At 36.0% G+C, this 18,350-nt stretch overlaps 1 protein-coding gene and 1 long non-coding RNA gene across 2 annotated transcripts; one reads left to right on the top strand and one right to left on the bottom strand.

The window, feature by feature from the left end:
- The first annotated feature begins 302 nt into the window (after nucleotides 1–302).
- On the top strand, nucleotides 303–11,910 carry LOC119583558 (protein SET-like). Its single transcript, XM_037932105.1, has 6 exons — nucleotides 303–727; nucleotides 8,566–8,678; nucleotides 8,847–8,923; nucleotides 9,711–9,895; nucleotides 10,241–10,439; nucleotides 11,162–11,910. Exons 1-6 carry the CDS (start codon nucleotides 467–469, stop codon nucleotides 11,182–11,184), a joined length of 858 nt encoding a protein of 285 aa, XP_037788033.1. The 5' UTR covers nucleotides 303–466; the 3' UTR covers nucleotides 11,185–11,910.
- Nucleotides 11,911–16,105: 4,195 nt separating this feature from the next.
- LOC119583559 lies at nucleotides 16,106–18,346 on the bottom strand. The gene is made up of 2 exons (XR_005229710.1): nucleotides 18,266–18,346; nucleotides 16,106–18,105 (listed from the first exon to the last, which is right to left on the bottom strand). It is a non-coding gene; the product is annotated as an uncharacterized LOC119583559 (long non-coding RNA).
- Between the last annotated feature and the right edge of the window lie 4 nt (nucleotides 18,347–18,350).

Genomic DNA, 18,350 nt, shown 5'->3' on the forward strand with positions numbered 1-18,350 from the left:
AGTTTATTACAAAAGAGCGTGGATTCCCTTATATGATTCACTTTATATGAACTATGATCTTTAAATATTTGTTTTAACCCAAACAGAACGTTTGAACAGTCAACTTGCCAAAGCATGAGGTCAAAAGGAAATCCAAAATTCATGGAACTGCGAAAAAAGAGGAACCGGAGAACATGGAAATGTGGCTCCGGTTTAGCCAGAACGGATTCTCAGATTGAGCGAGTAGCGCGAAGGTTTCTAATTGGCGGAGAGGCTGCACGTCGTTGTCAGTGGGTGGGCTCTCAACCAATCGTGTCTTCAGAGTGCCGCTTCTCGACCAATCATTTTGTCCGAGGGTGGGCTCTCAACCAATCACGCGGGCGGATGCGGCTGGCGTCCATTTTGGCCGGGCTTTGGCTGTGTTGTGTTTACAGTGTGTGGCTGCGATCCCTCGTGCAGGAACGTTGTGCTGTTAATTTCCTCAAAAATGTCAGACACAGGGGCCTCTCCGGCGAAGATGAGAAAGCTAGAGCATCCGGAGGAAGCCCACGAGGGCCGCGAGTACGACCCCGAGACTCAGAAAGCCTTGGAAGAGATAGACATGTGTCAAAATGAGATTGATCAACTTAACGAAAAGGCGAGTGAGGAAATCCTGAAGGTAGAACAAAAGTACAACAAACTCAGAAAACCAAGCTTCGAGCACCGAAGTAAAATCATCCAGAGGATCCCCAACTTCTGGGTCACGGCTGTATCCTTTTTTGAGAGTTAAATAAGATAAACATTAGCCTCTCGGGCCAAAGGAAGCTGCTCCAGCCTAAGTCCTCGTGTGAATGCCCTCGCCTCTGCATATAGTCTCTTCTGTTGTATTGCATGTTGAATTGTGCCTTTTAGGGATTGCAGAAACTAGAAACAGCACCGTTAATGTATATATATATATTAAATTTTGTGTAGTATCAGTGTTGGGCTGTGTCGAATTCCATGTGTTGCTCACGCCATGAGGAAGCCATGCTCGGTCTGCATGTGTAGTGTATTTTAATTGGTTACTGTTTTGTGTGTACTTTCATTAGTGGCTGTGTGCTTAGTTTATATCTGTGGAAAGCTTTTCAAAATATGGGTTATTAATACTGTATATCTCAGTGTTATTCTTTCCTTCTGTTTGTTATCCTTGGTTGATTCTTGAAGGAGTATGTATATGTTCACAAAATTGCACATGAACAGAAAGTATATTGCTAATCTAGGTAACCATAATCATGCATTCAAGATTATTTGATGATGCAGTAGTTTCAGTATATTTTTTTTTGCTTCAGACAGCCATCCAATCTTGCAGTTATTAATTTGGTATTTGTTACCGAGAACGAGGCACCCTTCAGACTATCATGAGAATCTAAAATCTAAACCTAGCCTTTCCTACCTTCTATTTATTCCCTAAACAGGGGGCAAGCCCCCCTGTACCCTGCCTGCCCCCCCTCCCCCACTTTATTAATACTTAAAGAAAACCTTAAGAACTCTGGCTGCGTGAGGGTGTTGTGGACTTCATCTCTGAGCAGTGATATGCAGCAGATGTTTTTGTCATTCCGTGGTAAATGTAAGGCCACTGTATCTGTGCTGTTTATTACTCCATTTTTTATGCTCTAAAAAGGGCATTGTTTTAGTCTTTAATTATTATAGTGCCATTATATTTTTTGTAAATGTATGCCAAAGTATTACATGTTGCACAACTTGTAAAGGAAATACCATGGATGAAAAGCTTCTTATTTTCAGTTATTCTGTCAATTACAAGCAAATTTTACCTTGGAATACATGGCTATGGGAAACTGAAACTACACCGTAGTTTCTTTGGTAATTATTCAGAATGTCATCATAAAACCGATCGTGAAGATTTTGGTATCAATGGATTCCTCTCACCCCGATAGCAGGGGAGGACATAAAAGGTACCTGGGAAATTGTAGGGTAAAATATGAGTAATATACTCCGAATCAGTCCCTATAATTTCTGTGCCCCACCCCCGCAATGGAAGACAAAGAATCCTCCACATATTCACAGCAGGGTATAGCGTAGAACTAACATGCGCTTGCGCCCAATGCAGAGTGTTTTGCGCTTTTTTAGTTTACCCTGCAATTCCCCTATAACCTTTCATGGCCTCAACTATAGGGGCCAAGAATGTGGGTGTTTATGAAGTTTTCATGGCATAATTCTTACATGTGAATCAGGGTGAGAAGAATCGATACCAAAATTGTCATGATCAGTTACACAAAGTTTTTTTTTTTTTTTTTTTTTTTTTTTTTTTTTTTTTTTTTTTTTTTTTTTTTTTTTTTTTTTTATTGTTTCCTTTGTAAATAAATCAGGTTTAATATATGGGAATTTCAGGTATGTTGATAAAATTATCGTGTGTAAGGTATTTAAGATGTTATTGTAAAAAAGATCTACTCAAAGTGAATTTATTGCAGTGGATATGATATTTCAGATTCTACTTACTGCTTTATATTATTTGATTGTTCTCATTAACTATTTGTTGCATTCATATGTTATTGTAAATCAGTTGCATTACTCAATCTCATGTTGAAAATCTGACAATTTACTCTCTAACCTTTCTGAAGGGGCAGTAGCTGAGAGAGGACAATTGGCACATCATTGGGTATCAAGATGATGGGTGGTTTGGGGTTTAGATGAAAGTGCCAGACAGGATGAGTGTTGCATGCCACATATTTACTGGTAGAGTCACATATGTCCAGGGTTGGCCTAAATTTTTCTTTACATTTATGAAAATACAGGCTGTAGGAATACAAAGTAAACAGTGACTCAAGTCATCAAACTAGTACCAGGCAGAAATAACTTCTCGAGTGTCGGGAACCCATCATTCAGCAAACACATTAGTTTAGGCTCTGTCTTTCATAGGTAAGAGAATTTGATATTATTTTGTTTTTACATAGGTATAGTAGATATTAAGTTATGCATGCTGCATAGAATTGATAGGTCAGTAGATTTTAAAATCTTTATTTTTGTCTTGATTTAAAAGCTAAACCTAATTTTATTTTTAAGATAGCAAAAAGGACAGTTAAGAATGAGACCATAATCATAACGATCACTCACATGTATGCTTTGTAGATCTACCTGGCAGTCCAAACCCTGTCATGCCAGAGTGTATGTGATGGCAGTTTGCTGGCCTTTGCCCAAGACATGCAGACCATAACAGTCAGATAAATCTATCTGTCAGTAGGTATTTAACAATTTCTTGCAGGCATTTCATTGAATTCAATTACCTGTTGATTGTGTGTACTGTTTACCCTAAAATGTATGTATATCACCTTGTAGGCATATCTTGTGGGCATAGTATTTCAGTTTACCTTGCAGCCACAAGTATGTACTCCAAAAATGTTTTTGCCAGTGCTTATAAGATGGCATTTTGAAAGTTGCTTACCCCAATGCTGCTGGGAAAATTAAGCGTTCTCTGTAGTAGTATTTTCTTAAATATCTCTTGACATAAATGGCTTCACAGGTAGGCCTACCAAGGAGTCAATTAGTAGGCCTCATGACCTCATATGATTTCACCTTTCCTTGACTTTTTGGGAAATAATAGTATCAAATTAATGTCATAACTTCTGCCCGTGTTAATCCTTTGGCAAAGTTGCTTGAACTGGTTACTTATTTGAGAATAAGTCACAAGCTCTATCTTGCAACAGTATAATAGGTAAAGATTTGCTGTATTTTACATGAGTGCTCATAGACATGGAAGCCATGGTAGTCAACAGAAAGCCAGTTACTATGTTTCCATTATGATTTAAATGGTTAAGAACTAGGTATATATTTACATAATGACCGTACTAAGATCTGGGAAATCTGAGGACATTATAAAGAAAAGTAAAAGCTATACTCACTGGAATATTAAATGATTTACAGAGGCAAAGATATGAGGCAAGAGCTTTTATATGAAAAGCAGATTTAGCTGTATTTGTACAGCTGTAAATGTAGAACACATTGTCAAGAAGTGACTCATATATGGATAATACCTGAATAAATATTATTCACTCAGCCACATACCATGTTGTATATAATTATATTTATGCCTTCTCTAGATCATACATAAGAGGAGAATAAATATTTAAGTATCTTATTTGGTATCCATTAGATTCAGTGTTGTGCCCAATAGGCAAAGAGAGCATGAAAGTTCATAGGGAAATATGGAAAGCAATATTAAGGAACTGATTATTAATGCAGAATTATTTTTACCTGTTCACAACAGGGGCAACTTGTCACATTCCCCTTTCCCCCATCTCCAACCTCTCCCATTCTTTGTCCATTCCGTCCCTCCATGGCTCATACCTCACCCCCATATTTGCTCTTCTGTTTTCCCCGACCCACCAAAATCAAATATCCCTCCTACTGTCCTTCTCACACATTTCCTTGACCATGTCTCCACTCATTCCTCTAGTATTCATGTATATACTGATGGCTCCAAATCCACCTCCGGTGCTGGTTTGCAGTAATCTTCCCAACTCGTACTTTCAAATACTCCCTTCCTCCTGAATCCAGTGTCCTTACTACAGAATTGTATGCACTCCTTTTTGCTCTAAAACACATATACTCACTTTCCTCTTCCTCTTTTACAATTTTTACTGACTCCCGTAACTCATTAACTCTCATAAAGTCAATACACACCACCAACCCACTTGTTTGTAAGATCCAGAACTGGTTGTTCTACCTGTCCACACGCCATAAAACAATCAAATTTTGCTGGGTGCCCAGCCATGTTGGAATCCCCGGCAATGAACAGGCAGATACACTAGCACGCCACGCCTCTATGTCCACATCATACCAACCACGCTTCTCACATATCCCAGCCACGGATTATTACCCACACTTTAAGACCTTCTTGTATAAACGATGGCAATCTTTTTGGTCAAGCCTCCGCACTAATAAATTACATTCTGTAAAACTATCAATCTCCTCCTGGTCAACTCCATTTCATCGGAACAGACGTTGGGAGACTGCTCTCGCCCGCTTACGCATTGGCCACACCCGTCTAACACACTCCTATCTGATGTCACAATCTGATCCACCCTTATGTTCCTTCTGTAATGTTCCCCTTTCAATCCCTCACATCCTATTATCGTGCCCACGTTTTGAAACAACCCGTACCTCTGCTTTCCCCCATCTATCCTCCCTTCACCGACCTCCCAACCTATCAGACATCCTTTCAGAATCCCACACTTTCTGCTTCAACAACCTATTCTCTTTCCTCAAACGCATACATATCCTTCATCTAATCTAACTCCTTACCACACCCGACCCTAACCCTTTCACTCACCAATTCCTTTGCCCAGCTTAGACAACTAATCACTAACTCAACCACCCTTCCCAAACATTAACTATAGTGCTACATGACCTTAGATGTCTAGCACATTTCTCTTGCTTTTAACCATTAACCATTAACCATTGTCACAGTCCTGTCGCATGTCAATAAATCATGATGGATTATAGCTAATCTTATCCTGATTACAAGCAGGACTATCATGCAGTCCCTGTCCAGACTTTTTTTTTTCCATCATTAGAGGGTAATAAAACACTAATTTTATTAATATTATAAAGTAAAATAAAATTTAAAGAAATCAGGAAGGTGGGGGGAGCTTTTCAAAGGTTTGAGGATATATATGTGTGTGTGTGTATGTATATAGTGTTTGTGTGTAATTCTCCATATGAGGTTTATTAGGAGTATTGATGAAAGTGCCGGCTAAATACTACTGATCATAAGTAAAAGTCAACTGGAACCAGAGCTCTGTCAGTCTTATGTTTATTATTGAGATAGAGGCACTTTGCTGGAGCATCTGACATTTAGATATTCTGGAAATGTTCTCTAATAATTTGTAAATACAGTTTTTATGATTTGGATATATTTTTAGTAAACAAAGCTTTTCCATTATTTCACATCGTGCACTTCCATGCTATATAGATATAGGCTGTTTACTCAGAAGTTTGTTGTCAGAGTCATTTCAGAAGTGGATGTCAAGTGTAAAGAAATAGTAAAGTTGAATTTGTGGGTGAGAAATTTATGCCAGTATTGTATATATTTTCCCCTATAGTGGGTATATTGTTTTACTCTCAGCTAATGTGTATTGTGGACATTAGATATGTATGTTTGAGTTGCTCTATTTTTTATTCTACAGTTTTTTAATTACTAATATTCTTATTTTCCTGGATATCAGAGCTATGATTATACTTACTAGGGGATTGTGGGTGATATTTCATATTATAGTATTTAGTTTACACATTTAAATTTCTATTGATACTAAGATTTATTTGAAATGCTGTCATGTTTACAGGACCTCATTAGCATCAGTTGTGCCACTTATACTCTCTCTCTCTCTCTCTCTCTCTCTCTCTCTCTCTCTCTCTCTCTCTCTCTCTCTCTCTCTCTCTCTCTCTCTCTCTCGTTGTTATTCTTCCTTTCTTCTTTTCCTGTCTTATATGTTGGATCGGAGAATACAACAATTGTGAAATTCACAGTTATGGCAATTTTAGTACTGAAGATTTGTGAGTACTATTTTTGTCTTGTCTGGTGAAAATTCTATACATTTTCCAGGTTTAATTCCTTTGAGCCTTATATATATCTTGAAATATGTATTACTTTCTTCAGTAAGAAATATGATAATAGGTTGAATGACGAAAATGTTATACACATAACTAACCATACTTGCTGGTATCTTCTGATAATGAAGACAGAATGTTACATTAACCACTGAAAACTTTTCTCACCTGCTGTGCATTGAAAAATAAGTTTTATTCATGGGAAGGTCCATCTCCAAAGTAGTCATTTTTAAGCTACCATGAAAGTCCTTGCAGTTTTATCACTTCTCATTTTATACACTTTTTAAGGCTTAGTAAAGAAGAGGTCACCTCCAAAATGTCCATTAACCATGTGTTTTTTAAGCATTTTACAGTTGTGCCCCTACTGATAGTTTGTTCTTGCCTCTTTTTTTTTCCCTCTTCTTTTTATCTTCAACTAAATTATTAAATGTCATCCTTAAAAGAAAGAAAAAATGTATGTTCTAAAGCTTGATTATTGAGCCAAGGGTTTTGAATAAAAACTCCCATGTATTAGCATTGTACATGTAGTCAGAGAAATTCCAATTTTTTCATCTGGACTCATACTCCCTAGCTTAACCCAGTCGGCACGGACGGCAAGAATATATGCCATGCCCACTGTAAAATTGGTTTGTCTATTGTATTTACATAGATGGCTCTATAAGTGCTTAGTCACCAAGTAGTCGGTTTAGTCCTACCTATCTCGCTGTTTACCTTTTCCCTTGATTTTTGGAAATCTTCATTTGTATTATGTTTTTGTTCTTAATATTGTTAATATTTTAGTATCAATCTAATAATCATAATATCAATAAGAATAAGAATATTATCAATAAGAATAAGAACAACAGTATTAATAAGAATAATAACTGTCAATGAGAATTATAACAGTACTAATATTAATAGTAGTAGAAAGAAAAACAAACTTTCTTTCTTTCTTTCTTTCCCTAATGCTATGAATATTCATGGTGTTATTTTTATTATAGACATTATAATGACTGTAATGTTATAAACACTAACAGCAAAATAAGATAATGTGAAATATTTTTGTAAATCAAGAAAAACAGTAAACAGGCGAGACAGGCAGTACTTGTAATTGGTTCATTGGTGACTTAGTACAAGTGCAGCCATCTGTGTGTACAAACAATTAATAAGTAAACTCACATTGGGCATGGCATGTACATACATACCATGCCCGGCGGCAGTGGGTTAAGATATAAAAGGTTAGATGTTGTTTAGTTGTTTAGTTTGTATGTTAGTATGATTATATTACTTCCTCTGTAAACAGCAGCACAAACCAAAGTGTTACTGTCTGAAAAATTATTTTACTTGAAATGTCATGGTTTTAGTGTTTCCATTCCCATTTTCTTCTGCTTCCTCATTTAAACAGGTGTGATAGTGCTCCATTTTGTTATTCTGCAGCACAATATTTAGTGTTGATTTGATGAAGCTAGTCTGTGTAAATGCCTTAGACATTCTGCAGTATCATACAATCATTTTGTGTAATTAGCTATTAATATGAGATTTCTGTATGAGATACCAGTTAAACTAGCAAAACATGTAATGGATGCACTTTCAGGCAGATGGTATGAGAACACCTTTGGACACACATGCCCTCATACTTACAGAATAATAGCTAAATTAATTCTGAATATTTTCATTTCTGAACACTTCTCCCAAAATAAATTATTACAATGCCTATTTGAGTATGATTGCTTAACTTCATAAACTAGCCAACCTTAGATAACAAGGTTATTTTGCAATGTGGATTCTTTCTATCTGTCTGTCTATGCAAGTGCTAAGTTATGTATAATGCCAGCTTTTTTTTATATAATTTATTGATTGCTTATTATCACATTCCTCCCAGAGCAGTATTTGTTAGCAGAGGGCAAAGTTAGATTCTTAATCTTTTCTGTTAGTTTTATCTTCAGTATATCAGTGGTTCGTAAAGATCATTCATTTGAAAATGGTGTTAATTACAACAAAGCATTTTCCTTAATTGGGATCCAGTTTGTTAACCACCCTCAGATTTCTGCCATCTTAGAAGAGGAGGAGGAAGAATGTCTACATTATCTTACCAAGTTAGATGTGGAGGAATTTGACGACATCAAATCTGGTTATAGGTAAGTTATAGCTTTCATTTCTTTAAGCTTGTAATGTCCTCTTCTGTCAGTCTGATTATTGGTGCACATTTTTCTATCTCAAATTTTGATTGCTGATTTATCAGTCAATGCATAAGAAATTGAAATATATGTATAAATATATTTTTTTTATTTACTTTTTTTCCACAGAATCAAATTCTATTTTGATGAAAATCCTTACTTTGAAAATGATGTCTTGACAAAAGAATTTCATCTTGGCTCTACAGGTGAGTTTTCATATGTAATCTTTATTTATGTGTAGAATTTTTACAATTGTTTTGCCATTGTCTTTAGGAAACTTTTTGTACCCTTCTTACAACTATAAAGATGAATAGTGAGAAGACAACTACAAATTATTGGTAAGGCATTGCATATAAAGAAGTGTAGTCTCTTTTGAGAGTTAATAAATATGTATACTTTGAAGGTAAGGTTCATAAGGTTTATTATCAGGGCATACTTTTATTATTATTATTATTATTATTATTATTATTATTATTATTATTATTATTATTATTATTCAAAGTTGAGCCATGGTTATATGAAGTTAATCACTCTTCATAATTATAGATATGTATATTATTGAAAGATTAACTGGATCACTCACTTTTTTTAAAGTAAAGTGGTGCCTGTATATTGTAGATTTTTTTGTGATCTTGGTAACCTGCACCACCTGGCTTGAGGTGTTGCAAGATCAGGAGGATTATTTTATTATTTATGGATTCTAAGTTCTTCCATGGTTATTAAACTTGCTGAAGTCCTTTGCTATTTATTCAATAAATCCAGAGGTTACCATTTTGCTGCTTTGTAGTCGGAGGATTAATATATAGTTTGATTTATGACTGATTGCAACTGATTTTTATCAAAAGCCCACTTAACTCATTTTGTATTTATTAAACTTTGCAATCTCATAACTTATGAATATCATAATATAGATACAAATGTGTATATATGAGGTCATACTGATGTATGCAGTGTCCTTTTATTGTTTTATTGTATTATTAATAACTCTTCTAGGTGACCCTGCCTCAAAATCAACTGAGGTTAAATGGAAGGATGGGCATAACCTATTAGAGCGGTTTAGACAGAGGGTGCAGCAGGGTGAAAAAGGTGGAACAGGCCGGAAACGTAACTTGGAGCTCCGTTCATTCTTCTCCTGGTTTACTGATCATGGCGACCCTTCAGCTGATGAGATTGCAGAGGTATGTTTGGGTGCCTTTCATGTACATTTAATGCCCCTCAACCTTTCTTTTCTTTTTTCTTTTTTTTCTTCTTTTCTTTTCTTTTCTTTTCTTTTTCTTTTCTTTTCTTTTCTTTTCTTTTCTTTTCTTTTCTTTTCTTTCTTTCTTTTCTTTTCTTTTCTTTCTTTCTTTTTCTTTCTTTTCTTTTCTTTCTTTCTTTCTTTCTTTCTTTCTTTCTTTCTTTCTTTCCAGGTATGTGTATGACTGTAAAACTATCTTGACAGTAAATATTTGGAAATGTTTATTTCATGTGCATGTTTTGTAATTTGTGACTTGACTTAACTTGACTGCTGCATTTTTTCACAGGTAATTAAGGATGATATGTGGCCAAATCCCCTGCAGTATTTCTTAGTTCCTGACATTGAAGTTGAGAATGGAGAAGGTGATGATGATGAAGAGGAATTAGAAGATGAAGAAGTTGATGATTCTGTTGTAGTAGTTGAAGAAGAGATTGAAGAAGTTGATGATGAGGGAGTAGAAGAGGAGGAAGAAGTACATGGGGAAGGTAAGATAAACCTAAATCTCAAACTTTAGGTAGTATAGTTGTTGCTGCAGTTTTCAATGGCATCAAGTTAAATGTTACACATAGTTTAATTTAGTAAACCCCCCCCTTTATCATAGTTACCCCTAATCAATTAAAATCATACTGGCACAGTATTTTCAAAGTTTTCCCCATCTTGCTGCATAGTTAACATAGTCCAGTATTACTCATTACTTATGTGTACTTATATTTCATGGCTGCTGGAGATAGAGAGAGAGAAAGAAAATGAGAATGAGATAAATAAACAAGTAAATCTAATACAGGAGAGAGAGAAAAAAAATAAAGTAGTAGGCTATAACCAGGGTCTTCAAGTGGGTTGAGTTAACTAACAGATATTGACAGTGTCTTGTAGCACAGTTTCCACAGTATTTATTTGTTTTATTTGCTCAATAATTTGTATTTGTATTTTTTCTATTTATCTTCCTTTCTCTTCCCTTGCCCTTGCCCTTGCCCTTCCCTTCCCCTTCCCCTTCCCTCCCCTTCCCTCCCCTGCCTTCATTTTTTAAAGGAATATGAAGTGTACTAAAACCAATATTTTCCCCAGAAGATTGAAGATTCACCATATTCAAAAATGTTTGCTACATTTAAAACTAGGAACTAGTTTACTGTGATAAAGGAGGGAATCCTTAGATTACCTTCATAAAAGGGATTCTTTGTGTATGACCACTATTACCTCTTTCCTACAGAAGATGGCGAGGCAGATGAGTGAAGCTGGTTGCTTTAAGGGCGGTAAGCTCTGTTTGATCATTAATAGGAATGATCTTGGTGGATCACTTCATCTGGCTACAATTGCTAGTTGTAAATTAGATTCATTTTAGCAAGTTTATTGTTCTCATGAATGTATACATCCATTGGTGGGAAGAAAAAATTATTTTCTAATGGTCAGGAATTGTGAAGCTCATCACAATTAACAAATTTTTGATTTGCTAATTATGGAATCCAGGTCAAGTTCTGTAGTCTTAACAATTACTATTTTTGAATGTGTATCACAGATTAGAGGAGGTAGGCTGTTATGAAATCATGATACCCAAACCAGTTTTATTTGAAAATGTTACAAATAAATTATTGTTTGTAATTTATTCCTACTCAGTTTAAATTGTCCAAATACCCTATATAGGTTTAAGATGTGTACAGTGGGTATGCAATAATTTATAAATATATATATATGTACACACATGATGTTTCATGGGTTCTTTGTTCATCTGATAAACCAGATTTATATGGCAGACATAAAGGGGCATACCCATTGGACACGATTTTTCAAAATGTGTGCTATGCTTCATAATTACTACTAACAAGGTAGGGAATACAATTAGAAATAATACATAAGAATGAGGAGACTCTTCATGTACAAGTTTTCTACAATGGGAACAAAAAGTGAACAAATAGGTCATGATGTGTACGATCATTCCTAGAATTAAAGTCAATTTTGTAAGAAGTTTTTTTTTAACCTCATTCTCCATCCATGTATTTACATAAAAAGCATGCCCTGAATTGTGTACTGGAATACTACACAACACCTTTCACCCTTGATGTTTAATACTATCCTGATGTTTCCAAAGAAAAAATCCATCATACCCATATATGTATTTTACTTTGTACATTAGTTGAAAAGCTTTGATAACTGTCATAAATTTGTAAAATAGAATAATTGAATATTTTAGATCCATGGAGCCATGTTTCAGGACCAATTGAGAAAGAAGCACTTTGATGTAAGACAAAATATGAGCAAATCATTTGCTAACCAGCAAAACAAAATTTCATGTCATTTCCCTCTTTGTATATTGTGGCTATCAATAAAAAAACATTTCATGGCACACTGGTGTGTCTTCTTTAATCACTGCATTTTGTCTCCCCATGGTATTAAATACATAAACGTACAAAACAAAAGATGTCAGGCAGTCAAATGAAACTCGGTTCCTTCGAATGAACTTGATAATTTGGTTTAGTAATGTAGATTAGAATGTATATCTGGTACTTCATTCTCATTTTGTGAATCATATCCCATAACTATTTTGTGCACTGAATTTCTTAGGCATCCGTAACTTCAGTTGACGCTGTAACTAGCATTTTATTCACATTCTCTCTTCTTCTTAATCCCCTTTCCTTCCTTTCTTCTCCATAAATGTAGAAAATAAAATTTATTTTCAGATGGTTTACATAAACAAATTAAGAAAATGCTATACCTGGTTTATTTGCATGTCATAAAATAGACATTAGTTTGTACATAAAACAAAGTACAATTTAATGCAATAAGGAGCACATATTATTTGCATGCTTGTATGTGCATGAAAGTGTCCATGGGTGTATAAACTCATGGAAAATATTAAGCTCTTCAAGTTAAAGTGTTCCTCCAGTCAAATATTTTTTAAAAATATATATCCATTATTGAATGAAAAAAAAAAATGCTTTCATTAAAAATGGATTACCTGTAAAGATCAAGTAATTTGATATATATAGAAAAGACATAAATATAAAACATTCTTATGCAGATTCACCTCGATATTGGTCTTACAGGATCCCAAATCAAAATGTGCAAACATATTTTCTTATAAACTGCAACAGTGGAAATGATGTCACAACCCTAAAGGAGTGCTAGCCAAGTTGGTTACCTACAAAGAGACACAGATGCTCAAGGCTGGTGACATTTGTTGACTTTTAAGATTTAAAAATTAGTATATATATTTTTTTAAGTCATTTTATCTAGATCATTTAATATAAGTTAAAAGACACCTTTCCTTTTCTTTGTATTCTTGGCCAATAACATGTGCAATGCCTTTTCTTTGTATTCTTGGCCAATAACATGTGCAATGCTTAAGTTCCTAGACAACTACACGTGAATATGTGCTGTGAGTACTGTTAGCCAAATAGCACTATTATACATATGTTGCAAGTCCAAGACTATTTTACAAAGTTAAATTACAAGAATAACTTTCAGAAAAAGGATGTAGATACACCATTAATGAAAGTAAAAATACTTATAACTTCCACTGAGCTATAATTGCAGTCAATTATAAGCCAAAAATAAATAACTCAAAGGTATAACCCATTTCTCAAGTTAGCATTTGTTTGAGGTGCACAAATTATGTTCCAGTCAAAGTACTAACACATTCAGCTACTTAAAATAAGCTCTAACTAGAATCACTCACATTCATGCACAGTCCCACTTGCACTTTTTTTTCTTGTCTCTAAAATTCCATCCCAAAAATAATTGTCTAAACATAGGTGAATGGCCTGTCTTTAACTATTTCTGCTTTTTAAATATGATGGCATGTATGTACATGTCATTTCCACAGTGAGTTTAGTTTATTAATTGTTTTTACACGTTGATGGCTCCATTTGTCTTGGGTCCAAACGATCTTGCCTCTTGACCCTTTTCTTTGATTTTCAGAAATATTTTATTTTATATTGTTTTTTGTGTTGCTAATAAAACTAATAGTTATGATGTCAATACAAAAAAAAAATAAAAAATAATAAACATAAAATAATAAACAGCATTGATATTGATGACATCAGGGGGGGGGGGGGAATATATATATATAGTATGTATATATATATATTGTATGTATATATATATATATATATATATATATATATATATATATATATATATATATATATATATATATATATAATATATATATATATATATATAATTCCAAATGGAAGGGGAAAATCAAGTGCACATAGACTACTAACTGGCACCTTGGTGGCTGAGTACTTGTGAAACCATCAGTGTAGAAACATTTCCCAAAACAACCCTACAGTGAACATCATATTTTCCCAGCAGCATTGGGGTTAATCTGCAGGTCTTGTTAATTGTTCAAAGCAAATGTGCTAGACATCAAAGGTCATACAGCACTATGGTAAAGTATTATGGTGAAAAGGATAAACGGAGTTAATGATTAAGACAAAATGTGTTAGATATCAAAAGGTTGTAGAACACAAAAGGATAGAATGGTAGTGAAAAGGTAAAGTGGGGGAGAAAATGGAGTAAAACAGGGATTAGAAAAGGAAAAAGGGGTTACAGGTGTAGGGTGTATAGATCAAAAGGATACCATCTACTGCCTTAGGAAGGAAGAGAAACATTAAAGACCAAAAGACCAATTAGTGGGTAATAAGGGTAGAAATGGGTGTCAGAGAAGTAGGAAAAGAATATGGGGAATGAGACAAGAGAAACAAGGTGGAAATATCAGGAGGGTGAGGATTTAGAGATCACTGTTATAACAGTAGGGTCCTGTGAGCATCCTCTGAGAGGCAAGGATAATGGGAAAAGAAGTGAGGATGGTGTACATGGCAAAGGGGTGTGTTGGGAGTGAGTTGCAGGAAGATGGATGTTGGTAATTACTTTGAATATAGAGCGAATGGAATTAGAGGGTCGATGAAAGAAAAGAGCATATTCTTGGGTCATGTTTAGGAAGTTTTAGAAGTTCTCAAGAGTTACTCAAGGGGAGATGGGTGGAAAGGTCTAAGAAATCAGGGTTGGGTCCAAGTACATGTAGTAGTACTTGGATTTGGAGTTTAAAAATTCAGTGTTATTTGTACTTGGACCCAGAGTGCCTGTAAAATACCAAGTACATTTAAGTATAAACAAGTACAATGTATTTAATCAGACTTTATATACTGTATATAGATTCTCTGTTGGGAAAATATGTACACTGAGTGTTATGATATTGTACTGTAATATAGGAGTACTGATGCCTGTACATGGACCCAACCCAACAACCCTACTCACCCTGTGAGAAATGGTTTTATAAGCAGGAGATGGGGTGGAATGCTTAGAATGTCTGGTTCAACAGGTAAAGTGAGAAGAAAGAGGGTAGGCACCAGGGAGGTCAGAGTATCTGGATTTAGACTGGAAAGTGATTTGACTGGGAGAGGGAGAGAGAGTAGAGGTAGGATGGAGTAGGGGGAACAGATACTGGGAGTGATGCTGAGACATCTTGGAAAGAAAGGAGAGGAGTGGAGTGAAGGACAGTGTTGGAATGGGTAGTGAGAGAAAAACTTGTCATCATGCCTCCCTATCAACTTGTGAGAGTAAGGCCTAGTCTGAATCCAAGAAATGCTACCTCAGACTCAAGCTTATAAGCAAGGCGGCTATAAATTACATTATAGGAGTCACCACAATAGGGACATGTTCATGCCTGAGCAGAGTAGTTTGAATGGTCATAATCAGTTTGGGCACATAGAGGGGAGCAGGCTGTGGAGTGACAATGCTTAGTGGGGTGCCCAAAACACCAAAATTTCTGATATTGACAGAGAAGGACACCAATATAAACTTCATGAGGGAGGTAATGTCTATAGAAGCTAATCTTGGCAATATTGGTGTTGGACCTACAGTGGCCTCTATGAGGAATAATATAGCACTGTACTACTGCCTCAGTTATAAAGGCTGACAAGCAGGTTATTTTCAGTCTAACCAATCCTTGTATTAGACCAGGGCAGTCAACTGGGGAGATGGAAATAGTTCCAGTACAAGTACTAAGAGAGGAGTGAGGCTGGGCAAGATTAGGTTTGCCAGTGAAGTCAGTCAGGGTAGATAATGCATGAGCTTGGCACTCAGATGTAACTATTACAAGGCATCAACAATCAGAAAAGCTACGAAAGGAAACTTTACCTACTTGTTTTTGGTGACAATGGAAGAGGAAGATATTGTCAAAGTAAGGAGTTGTAGGGGGTAATTACAAAGAATCAATCCCACTTGGATGGTCTAAAAAGAGTACTCAAAAGGTTGTAGATGTGGAAATAGTAGAAGGATGAAGGTGGGAGGAAGAGGAAGTGGTATGGAGTGAGGTAGTACTGTGGGGAGGAGGAAAATATGGATGAAGAGTAATAATAAGGGAGGAAGAGAGCAGAATGAGGAGATGAAGTGGAGAATGTTGGGAGAGAAGAAGGGGTGTATTCTGATGGTTGAGTAATGAACTGGGTGGATGATTCAGAATGGATAGAGTTGACAGCAAGCATCAAGGGGGTAGTAGTAGTCAGAGCTGTGACAAAAGTAGAGGCAGGGGTTGGGAAACCGGAGAAGTCAAATCATTATTGGGTATGGTGAGCCAATATGTGGGGAAGTGAAATGGTCTACCCCTCAGGGTCCATATGCAGGGTAAGGGCTAGGTGATTAACCAAGGGAATACAGTGTCCATAGACAGAAGGGAAAAATGAAGAATAGGTAAAAGAGTGGGAGAAGAAAAGACCATGTAAAATTAGTTGAGCCGAGGGTTACAGTCCAAGGTAGGGGTGATCAACATTGGGCCTCAGTCCCCATCTCCTATGCCCCCAACAATAATAACAGGCAAGGGAATTTTACCAACATGCTGTTTATTAAATTTTGTTGAGTGCACATCAAAATGTAACCATGAAAGTATGGATGTAATAACTAATAAAATACATAAAAATGCACTTGACTCTTCCTTGAGTTGGGATGCTACAGATGTTATTCCTTTGAATATACCTCTTTGTATGTGACAAGTTTTCAGCAGGGTAGAAGTGCAACGATGATCTTAAAGTCTAGTTGCAAGAGATAAGATGTTACATGTTGCTCCCACAGTAATGAAATTTTGTAATACATCATTGTATACATCTGTCTATCACATGTATAGTTTTGATCAATCATTCAATAGAAGTTACCACCATGAAGGGGATACCAATCTCCTATTCACTTCAGATCATGAAAGTCCTTCTTGGGAATCTGCAAGGTGGTGGCCCAGCCCATCCCAAACCTTCTCATGACAAGTTTGGTTGATTTACCCAAACTTTTGGAGGTCATCCCACAAGCCTCCTCCACCTAGGGTTGTCTCTAGAATAGATAACCTGATAAGCAGGTATTATCCTTAGGGAATCAAGCCAAGTGTTTTTACATACTGAACTAGCAGTCCTGAAATTTGCAAGTAACATGTCCTATGCCCTTGATTTCCACCTGTTGTGGAAAGTACCAAGATCTAACTCTAATTCACAGGGACTGCTCTTCTGCAAAACAAACAATATCAGGCCTGAAGAGACATAGCTTGGTTTTTCTGTAAAGGCATCTGGATCTCCAAATACTTGTATCAAGTTCATCACTCCAGGGGTCAGGCCAGTCTATATGCTGACTTCATGGTTTGACAACCCACAGTTATAAATTTCACTACCAAGATATTTACATTTCTGGGTCATTTAGTTGTCCTACCACAAGCATATATCAACAGACCTGTCATGGATCTTCGTTTTGGACCAGGAAACCCTTACACCCAAGGCTGTCTCATTGAGAGCTACCACTGGAGTTTCTAGGGGACAAGGTAATAACATCACAGGTAACATTAAGGTCTGCCTTTAATATTTCCCACTGTTACTTCATATTGAGTTTGGATGACATTACTACCAGTAAAAATTCAGTCAGTGAAAGTGCTGAAAATTATTGGTATATGAACACATTCTTGTCTCGCTGCTGCATTCACAGAAAGGGGTATGACATGCCTCTCCACTCTTTACAGCACTTTCATTAACAGTATAGACTTAATTAGTAGTCCAATAATACTTACTGGTCTTCCTTCAAGTCTCAGCCTCTGCCAGAAGAATTTGCTATGCCCAGAGTTCAGTGCTTTCTTGAGTTTGATGCATGTTACAGGTAGCTCAAGACTCAACTCACAATGTTCTAGAATGATTCAAAAAGCAAGGATACAGTAGATTTGCCAGGGTGAATGGTACCAGACTGTCAAATGACAGCAAGACTGCATGTAATTCCAAAGCAATTGGAAGCAATTTCTCCAGTTAAGAGGGTATACCATAAATATACATTGCCTTTACTTTCTCACCTTTCTAACTCGGTCAGGGTAGGAAGTTCCTTGATAAAGGAGGAACCATAACATCATCACTGTCGATACTAAGTGTCAGTGCCCA

Source organism: Penaeus monodon, chromosome 17, assembly GCF_015228065.2.
Source record: "Penaeus monodon isolate SGIC_2016 chromosome 17, NSTDA_Pmon_1, whole genome shotgun sequence".
Classification (NCBI taxonomy): domain Eukaryota; kingdom Metazoa; phylum Arthropoda; class Malacostraca; order Decapoda; family Penaeidae; genus Penaeus; species Penaeus monodon.